Below are 16,666 nucleotides of genomic sequence, written 5' to 3'. Positions count from 1 at the left end.
TATACTCTATAGTCAGTGTACTACTACTGGTAGATAGATAGGGTGTGCGGGTAGAATCGAAATAAAAACGGGCGGTAATTTCAAAATTCGTTATCACCACCAACAGCGTGCGCCCTAATGATTGCGATGATTTCAGGTTGGCGTCCATCGCGTTCACTGGACGCACTGTGCAGCACTGCAATAAAAAGGGTACCACCTGCGGTCGGCAGTCTCGACTTGTGGGCACCTGTAATTAAACTTGATTGGATTGTGAAGGTGTGCGTAAATCAAGCCGCCTCGGGTTAGAAATCAATGGCTGTACTTTCTCTCATAGATTTTTTTAGTTATATTTCTTTCTCTCACTCTTCCCCAGATTATTATAAGAGAGAGAAAATGAGACACTGAAATTAACAATCATTCCTCGAAAGTTACAACAACAACAACAACGGGGAAAAAAATACATGCTCAAAAACAAAAGAGGAGCTACAGGTGAGCAGAGATTATACCCAACGGGAGAAAGAAAAGGAAAGTAAAACTACACACTTTTTTTCATGCGCGTCTAGAAGAATTTTTTTTTTTTTTTTTTTGTTTCGAGGCGCCTGGTGCCAATCAAAAGTTTCGATTACCCAACATACATTATGAAGCATCTGTTTGAAAGACACAAACAAGCCCGAAATTTTTTCTGTGTCATTTAGCGCAGCATCCTCGGCCAAAATGTCAATTTCGCAAGTGGTGACTTTCGCTTCACGCTGACATTTGCGCCGTTTGGAAATTTATTAGTTGCATGTTCAATTTCATTTTATGATTTGCACGCCAATGTTTCTTCTTTTTTTATCGTTTCTACCGGTGAGAATTCATTACAGACGAGGTCTTTGACCAGCTCGTTGAAATATAAAAACAAGAGATTCTTCTTCTTCTTTTTTCACTCTCCCTTTTTGAATAGGAGCTAGCAAAAAACAAACCTACAGCTAACGGCTCTCCTTATTACGTCTGATTATATAACAAGGTGGAGGTTCGGCAACATTTTCGCTGCAGACGGCGAGAGTGTGAAGAAGAGTTGGGCGTGTTGACGAAACTGAAAGCTGCGGAACCCATCAAATACAGAATATGGGCCGCCTGCCCACAGGGATATGTACGGAGGGCCCGTCATAATTTCTCTTTCTTTCACTCTCATCTCCTCCTCCGTATGTGTATATACGGAGAGCTTCTGTGATGACACCTTTTGAGAGAAATCCCTTTTTTTTTCTCTCGTCTTATTATATTTTCCTCGGCTCCGACAATTGGAAATGTTTCGTAACCAAATAAAGTGGGTGAAGGAAGAAGAAACAAAATAATTCTCAGACGATGAGGAACAAGACGGTAGTAACTGTAGTACCTATCTCTCCACAGGTGTGTGTTTAAGAGGCAGAGAGCGCGCGAGAGTCATTCCGTCGTCGTCGTTTGTGTGTGTTTCCAGCAACGCAACGTTTACCTTGGCCTAGTTATTTCTGGCATGGCGTTCCGCTGGTGTTGCACGATGGCGCCCCCTGACAAGGACGGCCGACTCACTAACGAATAGCCTTCCTCCAAGAGCGAATAAGAAGAAAAAGAAACAAAAACACACACGTATGCGCGTTTGCTCACGACCGTGTCTGACTAAAGTCTTAAATCCGATCAACATCAACACGTACAGCCACCCCGCCAATCTTTGATATCCTGTTTAGCATTTTCTCAAGGAATTTTTATTATATTACGCAAATGATGAATTCGCCTTGAAAAAATTGCATCAAAAATCATTCGTTGCACGCAACGATATCGATGCGTCACACGCACAGATGTCGGTCAATCCGTTTAATTTGATTGTGGAGAGAATTCCGTTTGAGAAAGCGAAAATGTTGGCGCCTTTCTCTCTCGGAAATGAAAAAAAAAAAAGTGTCAAGTACAATCCGGAACAGTTTTCGATTTGTCCTACTTATTTAGTTAGTTCTAGTACGTTTATAGTACTTTGTCGCTTTTTCCTTCCTTCTCTTCTTCTTCTTTCTATGGGAGTCGCCATTTAGAAAACCGGTTGGAAAAAGTTGACCCATTTCCTCAATGTCCCACTACCGCCACACTTGTACATGGAGTAAATGTACACAGATTGAATTGGCGGTCCTGCTGACTTGCATTTGTTTCACAAATGACTCGGTCGACACACATACGAATATCTAGAGTACGTCGAAGGATAAAATTATTTAACACTAGGCACGAGGAAGTCGATTAACTTCCTTCCTTGGTTCGGAAAGAAACAAAAAAGCGCAAAGAAAAAATTAGAATGGGCCAAAGAAATGTGGAATAATTTGACCAATGACGTGGATAATACACATTGGAAGCGGGCCTGAATCTTGGCCTTCAACAGCACTTTCACTGGCCCTTTGAAGTCAAAGAAAAAAAAAATACGCCAATATAATAATAAAACTAAATTTATTAAAGACAATATAACACTATTGGATTATTTTCCCCTTTCTCCCCACCTTTTGATCCCTTTTTATAATGCGACTGATATCCACGTATACACCATGCCCTTTCTCGTGGATATTTCTTTGCTTTTGAATCAACAGAGCAGCTATTCATGAAACATGTAGATAGGCGAAGTTTTCACCCCGGCCGTTACACACTGTTTCTCCTCGACTGAATAATCAAAATAAAGAAAAAAGATTCAAAGAAACGTTCGTTTGATGTCCGGATAACACACGCACGCCCGCCTTTATCGATAGCAATTGGAGTGCAAAAGATTAGTAACTGTAAAAACAAAAAATGAAACGGTCTCAACACTTTAAACAAAAAGGCCTTTCTCCCTGTCAAATTGATTGAACTGTTCAACCCCCCCGCAGATTTTCACCCGTTTTGAGGAGACACCGCTAGTTAGAATTGAATGGATTGCGGTCAAATTTGCACCCAATTGAGTTAACACAATCAGAAATAAAGCGGAATTGAATCCGGAACTAGGTGATTACAAACTCTTGACATTGTTTCGATCGTATAAGAGATATTCCCACACGTACTCTTATTATTTGTTTGTCTTTCTTTTCCGATTCTTTGATTCTGTTTCCCAATAGATACGGGCGGTGGTGTCAAGTCCCGCCTCCGCCAAACTAAAACCTCCCCCACACGCACGTCAATTCAACGCGCGCACTCACGTCCTTTCAACAACAACAACAACACATAGAGACACCTCGCCGTCGTGCCATAGGGCGGGCAGCAGCAGCTTCAGGATGACCTTGTGTGTAGTTGATACGAACGAGTTATATTCCTCCTCCTGGCTGCTGGCCCAGGTAAAAGAGGTAGGTAGGTGTAGGTTCCAGTAGTAGTGGGTGGGTGGACAAGGAGAAGAAAGAAGGGGACGCCAGCCACCACCACCACACATCCCATCGTCCGTCTACTCCGCTCTCAACGAAAGGGGGAAGAAGAAGAAGAAGAAGAAAAAACCTCAACCGACAAAAGCGACGGGCCAACCCACCAGTCCCACCACCAAAGGACCTCTAAACTTCTTGGGGTTCTCCTTCTTTCTTTCTCTCTCTCTCTCTCTTTTTTTCTTTTTCGTCGTCTCCTGTTCTCTTCCCCTTCCCCATATTATGGGCCGGTAGTGACATTGCAGGCTCAGTCTCGATAAACCCACCGTCCCGGATTGTTTAACTCGACCCGTTGCTGCACCTTGTTTCCACCTTGCAGCAACACTTCAACATTTTCGATACCCATTTCAATAGTGAACATTTGATTTTTTTTTTTAAACCCCAAGTCGGTGCTGATCGTCCCAGCGGTTCTTGTATTATTTCTTCTCTACTGACGTGCCAACACACACACGTGGATCAACAAACAAACCGTAAGTTGTTCACATTTCTTTTTGGCGAGTTTGCGTAATAGCTAACGGGATTATGCGCGCCGTGTTTAGTTGTAAGCGTGCGGAACGCGGAGAGAAAAAAAAAACAAAAACACGATGTTGTTATTCCGATTAGACAACGCGAAAAAATTCCGCGTTTTTTTTATTCCGCGGGGTGTATTAGGTTTTGACCCACATCAGTGTTTACAAACGGAAACCAACAGTCATTTTCACTTTCGTTTGATCCACTTGGATAATAGACTCGAGCCTCGCTCACGCCAACAATCCGTCAAACCGGCAAACGAGAGGGGTAGTCGGGGGGTAGTTCAACAATCAACATGGATGAGAGAGAGAGAGAGTTAACATAACCAAAAATGGTGTCAACTTTCGTTTTTCATTGGACGCTCAGTGGAGCATAATGAGATTGGTCGAGTAATACGAAGATACTAAGTCACCAGGCGATGGATGGCAGCCTCAACATTTGCATCCATCGATGACTGTGAGAGCTAGAAAAGAGGCCGGGTGTGCAACAACAACACACACACACACATCAAAACCCAAAGTTTTAGTAACGCCTTTCAACTGGAAATGATATGGGAGCCCCGGTCGATCGGCGCCAAAAAATATTTCACCGGGAGGCTGCGATCGCGTCCTGTTTAAATTTTTTGATTTCATCACCTTACTATTATTACTACACATTGTCAATAAATAAAAAAAAATAAAAAAAGGAGAAGCATCGCGTTCTAGTTTTATCGAGGATCTGGGCGGATTGAGATCGTGCGCATCTGTCGAGCCGACCTTCACTTCAATGTCGTCATCGTTAGCCTATATGGTTATATAGTATTTATTTTCGCTTGCTTCAGTCAAGTCCTTAACGTGTGCCATTCTTTGAAAAAAACTTATTTTCCAAATGACCTCCACTGCTTGGTCGTATATCGCATAAAACAAAAATGTTTCGCCCGAAAAATTCACCGTCCCAAGGATGAGAGTGACGCAAGGATTTGGGATTGGAAATAAATCTTCGCCATCGGGACCGGGGACGCACAGTGGCAGAAAATGTGACTCAGCAGACGTCTTCTCGACTGTTTGAATTTGCCAGGGAGACGTGACGTCGTGACGCTGCGGGAAAAAATAAAAAGATGGGCCGGACAGACGAGGTCTCCTTATCCAACAAATTGCTTCATGATGAACGCTGATAGTGACACCTCTGCGGTCTAGTCTTGTCTACCTGAATAATGCCATAACCAAAAAGTGTTTGGCGCTATCCCTCACGGTGGTGGCTGTTTTTTTGTTTTGTTTTTCTTCCCCTTTCTCTCTCTTTGGTATTGCAGTCGAGTGCGGTGGGCGCTTTTCCCTTTTTTTCTTTCTTTCCTGTCGGCTGCTAGCTCCCTCGCGTCTCTCACTTTCTGCCCAGTGTAGCTCAGACTACCTGGCCGAGCCAGCAGCACATTTATCGAGTTCCCTGGTGGTGGTGGTGGTGCCTGGCGCCTTCTGCTTCGTCGTCGTCGTCAATTCCGGTCAACTGCCAAAGACTCGAGCCAGTTGCCAGCCAGCCTTCGGCTCGCTTTCAAGTCCGCTTTTTCGACTCTCCATTGATTCAAAGTTGATTTTGATTTGCAATTGCTGTTTCCCGTCAGAGACTTTTGAGACTGTGCTTTTTTTTTGTTTCAAATTGTCACGAATTCACGACTCAATTTCTTATCGTCGACTGAGAGTGAAAGGGGAATCAGAAAATCTTATAGTTCAGTAACGTTTCAATGTGATGTGGATAATTGAAAACTTTAACGTGACACGGTCAGCCGTCGTCGAGACGTGCGGGACTCCAAGGCGCAAGACTTTGTAAAATGACTCCATCGCGACACAACAACAACAGCAACAACAACATTTCCTTCCGGATAGTCTCATTACTCCATAGGAAGTCATCTGGTAACGAAAAAAAAACCTAATAATAATAATTACCATCTGTTCTAACAATTCAATCGTGTGGGAGAGACAAAAAAGTTCGTAGGGAACGTCAGAGTCATCAACAAAAAACGCGAGGGGAAATTGTCACATGTCCGTCGTATCTTTTTCTGTTGTTCTTTGACTTTCTTCCATTTTCGTTCCTTTCGTTCCTTTGGTGCCACGCACAAGCAACACGGCACACGCAGCCCGAGGCAAGAAGTGAAAAGAGATTTCGGGTCCCGATGACTTCTTTCTTTCTTTCTCCCTCTCTCCAGAGCCGAGTCGTGTTATTTGAACGATAGGAAGAAGAGGAGAAATAAAAATAAAAAAATAAAAAAAAAAGAGTCCAGCGGGAGAAAGTTGGCCGTCGATGGAAAGAGAAAGAAAAAGAGAAAGAGAGGACATCATCTTTTGTTGTTTGCTGCTCTCTTAGACAAGAAAGAGAAAAGAGCTCGCTGCTGCTGTACTAACTCGAGGGGGTTGAAGTTTAAACTTGAAGAAGACAAAATTCACCCGTCGTGCAAGGTTGAACGAGAGTTACGCAGCAGCTGAAAAAAAAAAACATTTTTATACGTCTGGGATTTTGACTTGGGATTTTTTCGAGAAAAAAGAGAAAGTCGTCGTTGAAGGGGGGGGGGGGAGAACTCGGTCGTTCCGTCTCATCCATTATTGAATCATAACGGGTTTGGCAACGACATGATTCGTGAGTTGAAGCACGAGGAATTCAAAATATTTCAGATTCCCTCCAGAATTAGGACCTCATTTTTTCCAGAATTTAAATTCTAATTAATTAGAATTGGGACAGGGACATGCTGGGCATTGACAACAACCAACTATCATCTGACCACCACCACAGGGAAAATAACATTTTTCTGATTACTTCAATCGAGGACGCCCGCCATCACGACCAAGAGGAATTTTACCTCGCCAGCAGTCAATCTTGCCCCCATAGGAATATGAAACTATGTCAGTTTCAACAAACAGATCCTTCTTATTTCGACGGACATGTCAAAATCGTTTACGTTTCATTTTTCCAAAAAAGTGTCAGCCCCTGGGCCCTTGGTCGATGTAAATCCTCGAGCTCTTTTAATAACATTTCTCCCCCTTTATGTGAACAACAAAAGAAAGAAACAATTATTGACGGAGTCATAATCGCGCATTCCTTGGGAAAGGATTACTTGTGAACAACGTCGAAAAAATGACGTTGGCCTTCAAAGCTATACAATCATCGCTTAAACCTAATCATAACAGCCAGACAAATTAACGATTCTTTCGAGTGTTTAGTAGACACTCCTTAAAGCAATAAGGATCAGCTTTATTATGTTGACTACACCCAACATCCGCATACTCCCCACCGTGCCAAACACGCTCGAATTGCTTTAACGATCGCCTCACGAACTATCGAAATTCAATTCCGGGTTCACCGCAACAAATATTTCGACCAACGTCATTGAAACGTTCATTTCTAACAAATGGGGGAGCTGCTGGGGGGTTTTTTTCTTTCCTGTTGTCACTTGATTAAAGAAAAGAGATGATGGAATGAATCGGGGAATTCCATAGGAAACAAGCTACAAAGAACTCTCGTGTAAATACTAAGTCAACGTACTCGTAGGCGATAGAGAATGTCCAGCAGCCAAAAAGGGGGAAGTTTTTAGTTTCTTTTCCCTCCATCCGCAACGGTATTATTGGGGTCATCCGGTCGTTTGACTTAGGGGAATTCGGATAATGATTTACTTGAAAACGCCTTCAATAGATAGGAAATACAATCTTCCTCCGCAGAATCCGCTTAACGAGAAATATCTCCTAGCTGCCACATGCGCCCATGTACAAGACATACACTCACAAGATCCTATAGCATTTCAGATGGCATCACCCACAGCGGTGGACAGTCATAGAGAGACTCAAAAACACGCCCAAATATGGGCAGGTGGTCCGAACGTGTCGGTCGGGACGAAGGCCAAACTTCACGCAATCCCGTAGCCACCGAGGACTTTTTAGAGGGGGATTCCGCCCGTTTGATTCTGGTTCCGCTTCTAAAATCTCTTGCAATTAGTCAAAGTAGGAAATACAAACACAGCCGCGCGATTCCGAATTGTTTTTCAAGGATGAACGGTGGGCTAAACACAAATTCAAGGCGAAACAAACAAACAACCATCGACAGCTGCTGCTCTTATTGAGTCGGCGCACGATATACAGTACTATAAGGTTTGTCTAATCATCACCTCCTCTCATTTTATTTCAGGTGGTCCGCAGCCGCAGCAGCAGGTGCGTGCAGAGTTTGAAATCCAGTCAAAAGTCGAGGACCAGTAAAAGTGAACGGACGTAATACCAGCAGCAGCAGCACAATGAAAGGCTGGTTTGATGCATTTCGTCACGACGGTGGACCGACGCTTTACGACCGCGCAAACAGGACGGCCGTGACGGGCGATGTGTCCACCATCACATTCTGCGTCATCGCCATCACCCTCTTTGTGGCATTCCTCATCGTCTTGCCCGGCATGCGCAAAGAAGTAAGTTATTACAAACCAAACCAAACCAAAAAATGTTTTTCGTGAGGCTGTGCGTGTGGCATTTCGTGATCGGCGGTCGTCTCACAGTACCGAAAGACTTGATGGACGTCGTTTGTCCAGCTCAGCCTCACGATGGCAACCACCAATGATCTTGTCAAAAGACTTTCACTTGTTTCGCCGGCCGCAGCATCGAAGGGGGAAAAAAACAAAAACTTTTTCTTTCCGTTTGGGTCATAATATCTGGGGGGCCGGCCCCAAAGGGTCCCGTTTGTTGTTTTCACGACGATAGAGACGGCTAGACTTTGAATTGCCAATGGCCGGCCGATGATGGGTTTTTTTTTTTCTGACGTGAAATGGGGAAACAAAAATAACTATGTACATTGCATCACTGCGTCCTCAATTCTCTGTTTGACGAATGAAAACTTATTTAAATTTTGCCTTGTTTAAATTCTTTTCCAGCGTTTTACAACATTCACGAGCGTCACCATCAGCCTCTTCGTCGGTGCCGTCATTCTCGGTAAGTTATCCAACACATTTTCTTGGCTCTTACATAAGATAAACCTACGCAAAACGTTTTTTACGGACAATTTCCCGGAGACATCGTTCAAATTCGCTTTGTTGGTCTGGGAAGAACCCCCCTCCGATTAATAGAATAACACCCGCCGAGAAGCTCAACTATTACCGGGATGGCTCATCTGTCGGATCCTTTTTCTAGAGAAAGTCCCAACTCATTCGAATTAATAAATAGATGTATACGTTCCTACAACTTGATTCGTCGCGTAGATTATTATACCAGCCGTATCCTTCTTCTTCTTTAAAAAAAAAAATACATTTGAAAATTAAAGTTTTAAAAAGGAACTTTTCCAGTTTCTTGGCTCATCTGACGCAAGTTGTTTGACTCTCGCAATCGCCGCTCCCCAGTGAAATTTCATTATCTCTTTTTTTTTAGCTTCTTTTCTTTTTCGGTTTGTCGTTTTTTCGCATCCAGTCGAGCTAGACCGGAGAGCGATTCATTTTCTTTTTTTTAGCGCTAAATAAATGTATAGTATCCACTATTCTGAGGTTCCATGGTTATACAACGATACTACCGCAATGCACAGAGAGATAGGGCGGACCGCCTCCCCGTCTTGAGTTTCTGGCTGATTGTTCGTTTTCAGTCCCCCACAAAGTTCCATTCAATGATTTCCCGATTATTACGTCACCTCCAAAAAGTTAACGCAGAACAAGAGCTAGGAAAAAGAACGGCGGGGAATTCACAAGCATTACATGGCTGCACGGCTCGATTACTCCGCACACTATGCGGTGTGCGGAATGAGTTTGCACGTGCCTCTCTGTCGCTCTCTGTAGTAGTATATAGAAGTCTTTACATTACGAAAAAATTACATGCTGTGCGGATGAGCGATCAAGTCTTAACTGGGTCATTTCCTATTTCATCTCACAATGATGAAATTAACTAATTTTAGATTTAATTATTCAATTACAATTTTATTAATTTACGAGCCACCACTTTTTTTCTCGCAGCGTGAAAGAATAAACCGAATAAACAAAATTTGGTGCGAAAATTCGGGAACAATACAGCTTTGGATATGAAACATTTGTCTGACACATTTTCATACGTTGAAAAAAAAAGTAGTTCCATTGGCCATTTGTTGAGCTTCCCTAGACCGGAAAACTCCGTGATTTTCTTTCTCAAAAGGCGTTTACAATCAAAAAACATTTCCCGAAATCAAAACCACTTTCACTAAATCAGAGAGAGTAATGCGAGCTCCAGTTTGGCAAGGAATTACGTGAACATTATCACGTAGTCTGAACATTTTTGCAATTTCCAAATATTGATTCGACTATAAACCGCTAACATTGTTTAAACATGAATTCCAATCGCGTTGGCAGTGATTGATATTTTTAGATTTCCAATTTCGTTTCATAGTAAATGTAGGGTTCAGCATTTACAAATGTGTCAATGCACAGGGGGTAGTTGTCTACCATTTTTAGAACCCCTTAACACAAAAGGGGCGCTGGACAGGTGATGAGCCGTTGAACTTTGCAGAGCATGTTATTAACGGTGAGCAATTTCAGTGTACCTGACCTACACGTATAGTCGGAATTGTTCAATCTGTCTTGCTATTGAGCCGAAAAGTGTCTAGAAAAGAAGACTAAGAAGAAGAAAGGTAAAAACATTCCACAAGTGGCATGGCCTCGACAACTGGGCACAAAAACACGGGACGGACAACAACAGGGAACGCGGTTGTTTGCCGTTGCCGGGGCCTCAAGCCTCCGAAAAAGAGGAACAAAACTTTTGTACGCGGCCTTCGAAAGGTGTAACATAGGCCCAGCGTTATGATAAGGGGGGAGAGAAGGTATAGGAGGAAAAAGGTAGGAGATAGTAGACATAAGGTATATGGATAAGAGTTGTTGATATACACCGCGCTCCTGCTTTTGAAAAACGAAATGAAAAGAGAACTTTCAAGGTCGTGCTCGCTCCCGTCCCGTCTAAATTTACCTTGAAATCAAACACAAAACACATTCTCTATTCAAGCGTGGCATAGGCCCGATTCCTCTTGTTCTTTTCCCACTAGCGCCCCATTTTTCTACAAGGAAACAATCTACAGCCCAAAAAAGAGACGAGGTCGCTGCACTGCATGACTAATTGCACGTACAGACAATCAAGCGTGACTTTTTTACAATAGACAACAACAATTTCTGTACACTCCCAGCAGACACGCACAAACGGCCCATAAATCCATCAAGAGAGAGAATAGATTAAATGAAAATTTTGTATACTTTTACTTTCAGTTACCGGCAACGGATGCGGATGGCACACCGGAGAAGGGCAAATCACGAGCAGTTACCGCGCCTTCTCCAACGAGAAAATAATCGCCAAATTGGGAATCCACATTGGATTCAATCACGTCAATGTCACTCTTCGCTGTAAGCTATTTAACCACACAAAATCATCGGCTCGAATTCGATACTAATCGACTTGTTTTTGTTCGAAGCTGCTGGCGTGTTTAATTTGAGCGACCGGATCGATTACAACGAGCGATTCGGTTGGAGAGGACCCGATGATATGGTGGATGGTTACCATAAAGCCTTGCATAAAGGCTTACCGTATCCCATCCTAACTGTGGCCGAATACCTCAGCTTGAACGAAGAAGGTTTCGGATGGGGACGAACCTATCGCCAAGCCGGCTATTACAGCTGCATCGCCTTGTGGTAAGCGCTCAAATAAAAAAAAAAGCCCAGAAAAAGATAATAGAGTTGGAATGCCATTTTCTGCAACCCCCCTATCTTTTGTGGTTATCGTCGACATTTTATGATCGCCCTTTTTTTTCTATTTTACGACCCTCAATTCCAAATGAATAGCTCATTATTCACATCCGGCATTACTTCAAAGAATGTTGGGTACTACCCATCGAAAAACATTATCATAAAAAAAACCTCCCCTTCGTGAAAATTGCTCCGTTGTAATATTTACTTTCAAAATAGTGACTCAATTCCCCAGTGTCCAGTTACTCTATTTCAATGACCCGGGAAGTTAAAATAGCCTTAGCAACAAGAATAACAGAAAAGGGACACGTCGATTGAATCGGAAATTTTCGCACAGCCGCCAGTCTGGCTATAATTTCATTCCTTATTTTTCGTGAGTGAACCCTATAGCAGTTATAACAGCCACTCTCTAGTACCTGATGTGAATTTAGGTCATTTAACTCCTGATCTAATACATCCATCCATAAAGTGGTTGTATCAGACTAGCAGGAAATGACATAAACTACTTGTTGGCCCTTATAGATCCTTTTATTAGTCGTCCAAGTGCCAACATCTTCAGCACAATGTTTAAATTTAAACGGACAGTCTATTTACGGCCAGTAAAAAGAAACGAGAGAAAAGGGATAAATATGACGTGCGAAAAGAGTGTGTTCACTTTCTAATGGCTGGCACACTTGCCCCAAAGCGACTTTCACCTGTAATAACGGCCCATTTGAAGAAGAAAGGGAAGAAAAATCTCAAGAGAACAAAAAAAGTCAAGTTGGTTTGGCAAGATATTCAAATTCGTTTCAATTTCGCAACGCTTCGATAAATCGTCCCACTGTTGGAAACATCTACACTGACAAATAACAAAATATACTTTACTACCGTTTCGTGAAAAGTATTAAGCAGTTTTAAGTGGGTGGCGCTCTCATTTTGACCCCATGACAAATTAAAACCGGAAATATCTGAGTCTAGGTGGGCGTTTCGAGTGGGACTCACAGTGTGCATAGCTCAAAGAATCACGACTTACCGAAAAGGAAGTTGATCCGCAAAGTTGATTGCCGTCATGCCGCCCACAGCCTTTTCTAAAATCTTTGTCCGTAACACAAAGTCACTGCTGCAAACAGTTTTTCAACACCATTCAAGTAAAGTAAAGTTCACACACTGTGAATTGAGAAACGCACACTTGGCAACCAGATAAACTACTAAACACTTTGGGTGGGTGTTGCAAACGATGAAGCAATAAAAAGAGAGGAAGAGTCAACAAAATGGAAAATAGAAGTAATGGGTCGAATATTGAAAAAACGTGTTATAACATGTCCCAATAAATATTTATGCATTGCTCCTTAAGTTTAACGTTCTATAACTTTTAGTGAAATTTTGAATTATTGTCTGGCGATTCATCCAAACGGTTAATGCTGCAAACATTAGTTACGGATTTGAAATTTCTATTCAACGACATTTTAATAGAACGGCCGGTTTTGTTATCCACCTGTCGTTAGAAATGATCCGGCGCGCACCTTCCAAAGTTTCGCTTTTTTTTAAGGATTATGACGCCTTTCATTTGACTTAATTATCATCACAAAACAAGGGCTAGTAGATATCCGAAGAAAAAAAGGAAAGCGGTAGTTGTTATTTCAGAGTATTTCTTTTTATTTCCGTAGCGAAGATTATAGTTATAGTTCACAGTATTGTTTTGCACGATGCGGATTATTCGGGCGACCACTCTCGAAAGGGAAAATCGTTGTCCGTTGTTGAAAATGATCCAGCCGCAACTGAACCGCAAAGTTCCATAACGCACCTTACGCATTCCCAAGACATTTCAGCAGAACTCGACTTTAAAGCAGAAGGACTTTGCGGCTACGTGAAAACTCGAGTTCTGTTTTCTTTTCTCACCTGCTTTGCCCAACTGATGTATTTTTCTTTTACGATTTCATCGACTCACTCTCTCTCTGTTTAACTAATTAAGTATTCGCTCGTCTCACACAAGCACTTGGGAACGGGCGTGGCAGCTCTATTCATTCATTGGTTTATTTAGGGCGTCGTTCGCCGCTTGGTTACTGATGAACATTATGCTGGTGACTGTGCCCGTCTACGGAGGTTACATGATGCTCCTCACCGGCGGCCTCATGCTCCTTTCCAACTTGATTTACTTCATAAACGTACCCAGTCGGCCGCTGCTCATCCGCTTCGAAGACACCATCATCAGTTTCACTTACGGCTGGTGTTTCTGGCTCGTCCTTGCCGCTGGTATGGACGACATGCGAAGCCTTCGATATTTTCTCACCCTAAAAACTCACAATTTCAATTGGTTCCAGGGCTGCTCGTTTCGTTAATGGGATTGATCATCACCTTGGTGGAAATCGCCTACCCCCATAAGTTCTCGACCGTCATTGAACTGGATTACGACACGCCTTACGACCGTCACATAATCATCGAGGAGAGTCACGACACCAAGGTCGGAAAAAGGCGATCGAGATTCGAAGAGCCGATCGCCAATTTCGGGTCAAGGATCTTCCGTCGCTTCTCCAAGCGTCAGAATGGGGCGCTCGGTGGCGACAACAACGAGATGAAATTCGGCTTGGATAATCCGTCGATGGAACTCGACCCGCCGAAATCGCCGTGGAGATATCCGCACAGGACATTCAGCACTGGACCGACGCGGCCGACGTCACGGTCCGAGTCTCGTAAATCGACGAAATCGGTGGGATTCCGCGACGTCAATGTCTACGGAAACACATTACATCCATCCAGCGCTGCCCTGGGTCCGTCTTTGGACACGTCAGAAGTGGAAACACTTCCGGATGTTCACAGCATGACGCCGGAGCCACCAATCATCAAAACAACCATAGCAGAACCCATTTGGGAGTCGGAAAAGTCATCGTCCAGTGAGTCGGAAGAAGAAGAGTTGGAAAGGGTACAGAACATACCCATCACAACCGTCAACTTCCGGGCGTCAGCGTCACGCCAGAATTCGCACGAGTCACGATTCAGCCGGAACAGTTCGTTGCGGCAATCGCATATCGATCGAGCGCTAGAAGATTGGGATGAGCCAGAGCGGCCAGAGCGGACGAGTATCGTCAGCATCATCAAATCGGCTTTCCACATCGCTCCGTCTCCGGCGTGTCCGTCGACCTCCACAACAGGAGGTTCCGGGGCTTCCACGCCAATGAGGCGGATATCCAACGAAGAAGCTGATGCCATTCATTTGGACAGGACGGGCAGTTATAAGCAGCGTTCCTCATTAGCGACCGTTTCAGCGAAAATCAGTGCAGCAGCCGAGGCCGATCGTTCCAGGTACTATTTCTTTAAAAAATAATGAGCAATTGAAATTTTTGAATTAAATGAATTTTTTGACAATTATTACAGACATTCTAGCGATGATGACGTTCATCGGGTAGACATGTGGTAATTGAGAACCTCACAGTTTCTGCCACCTAAACCTTCCTGCCTTCCTAAAAATGAGAACACACAAACACTCAACGGTGCAGCAAAGCTTCAAGATTTCCTATTTCGTCGCGTATCGTCGTGGTGTTTCGATCGAAACCGGCAGCAATTGAACACACACAATCTTAGAAGAATTCTAGTATTTTATTACAGTCGTCTATGAATAAATCATAAATATTGGTTTCGACTGATCGCCCACGGGAAGAGGAGCAGAGGAAATTGATTACGATGCGAGCATCAATGTATTTACATATTATACCGAAAGTAAAGGATAGAAACAAAAATTCAAGGCGCGGCCGCTGGTCTTCGTTGCTTTGAGTGTTCGTGTGCTTTGTACATTTTTTAACTCTCGTGAGGGTTTTTTTTCCTTTTAGTTTGAAGAATTGTTTTTACTTTTAATTAAATGCACTTTGTGGCAACTTGTTTTTTTTTTTTTACCTCCCCATGTTTGTAATTAATTAAAAGAAAGCTGTTTTACTTTTGATCCGACGTTGTGGGATCGGTCCACTTTCCTTTCGAAATTTCGGGAAAACAAAACAAAAAAATAACAAACAAAAAACGTGATGGTTCTTCATTGATACATGTTTCTATTCGGGTCTCTGTTCTGTGAAGTTTCGACCTAATATTCGGTTTGCCCTTGTGTGTTTTTCCTTATTTTCACAAAGTGTTTTCAAATGATGTTTCGGGGGTTTATTAACTGATTGATATGTATTACATAATTATTATTTTTTTTGCGGATTGAGGGCTAAAGCCGTGTTTGTCCGTTGTGATTTTTTAAATAAAATGTGGTGTTTTCTAACTCGCGTATTTATTAACTAATTGTGGAATTCACTAATAAGAGTTAGACGATTACACGAGTCACGTGGCCAAATTACGGAATGACAAAGTCGGTTGCTTAATAATGGCCGTATTTACGCGAGAAACAAATGAAAGAGGACAGGTCTTGGTTTGGAAATGAAGCTGTTAGGGGTCAGGGCAAACATCTTTACCCACAAAGAAATTACAGTTGGTATTCCACAATAATCAAAACCGTTAGAAGTTTCAGTTCAGCGACGATTTCTCTGTTCACTACTTGGCAAATGTCCCGCGTGAAATAGATTACTTGGTTTGATCGACTAACGGAACAATTCTTTATCTTAATGGATAGTGAGATTTAATTAAACAGCTGATAATATTTCGTCTTTCGAAACCTTGGATCACGATTCTTAGAGGCCCTTGCGTGTTCCCAAACGTTCGGAACCATGTGGTGCACATTGTAGATGATTCACGGCCAAAACAAACAAGAGAGCAAGGAAAATTATTCCCTTTCAACTGTCATCAGTCTCTAAGTGGGAGTGAAGCAAGAATATTTCAAACGGGAAGACGTTTCGGGATAAACGTTGGGATGGTTATTCTTTTCGTTTACATTGTTTCGGGAAGTCAGGAATAACAAAATTGCTTGTGAAAAACACATTTTTCAGAGCGCTGGTGACCGATTCTGGTGGCCATGAACCTGACTTTGATTCTTTTGACCACTCTAAATGTACCTTGAAGAAACTAAAGAAAGGATACTTTTGTTCTCAGAATGTCCTCACCACTTCTCGGTTTTGTTATTTCCGCGTGAACGCGTAAAACGAATCTTTTTTTAAGGCAGCGCTAAAACGTTTTGTCAAATTGGCATACCTGGAAAAAAATTTTTGTTATATAGTTTTATAGTAGG

At 42.7% G+C, this 16,666-nt stretch overlaps 1 protein-coding gene across 2 annotated transcripts; it reads left to right on the top strand.

Annotated features, from left to right (window-relative positions):
• The first annotated feature begins 3,589 nt into the window (after positions 1–3,589).
• Positions 3,590–15,766, top strand: LOC124348927. Of its 2 annotated transcripts, none has more exons than XM_046799334.1 (8): positions 3,590–3,820; positions 8,004–8,271; positions 8,731–8,788; positions 11,065–11,199; positions 11,268–11,484; positions 13,559–13,770; positions 13,839–14,817; positions 14,890–15,766. In XM_046799334.1, exons 2-8 carry the CDS (start codon positions 8,107–8,109, stop codon positions 14,930–14,932), a joined length of 1,809 nt encoding a protein of 602 aa, XP_046655290.1. In that variant the 5' UTR covers positions 3,590–3,820; positions 8,004–8,106; the 3' UTR covers positions 14,933–15,766. The 2 variants fall into 2 exon arrangements, with proteins under 2 accessions (XP_046655290.1, XP_046655291.1); XM_046799335.1 differs by lacking the exon at positions 3,590–3,820 and adding an exon at positions 5,269–5,743.
• Positions 15,767–16,666: the final 900 nt, after the last annotated feature.

The sequence above is a fragment of the Daphnia pulicaria genome, chromosome 7 (genome assembly GCF_021234035.1).
Source record: "Daphnia pulicaria isolate SC F1-1A chromosome 7, SC_F0-13Bv2, whole genome shotgun sequence".
Classification (NCBI taxonomy): Eukaryota; Metazoa; Arthropoda; class Branchiopoda; order Diplostraca; family Daphniidae; genus Daphnia; species Daphnia pulicaria.
Note: the sequence above shows the minus strand (reverse complement) of the source record. Positions and strands in the feature narration are given on the sequence as shown.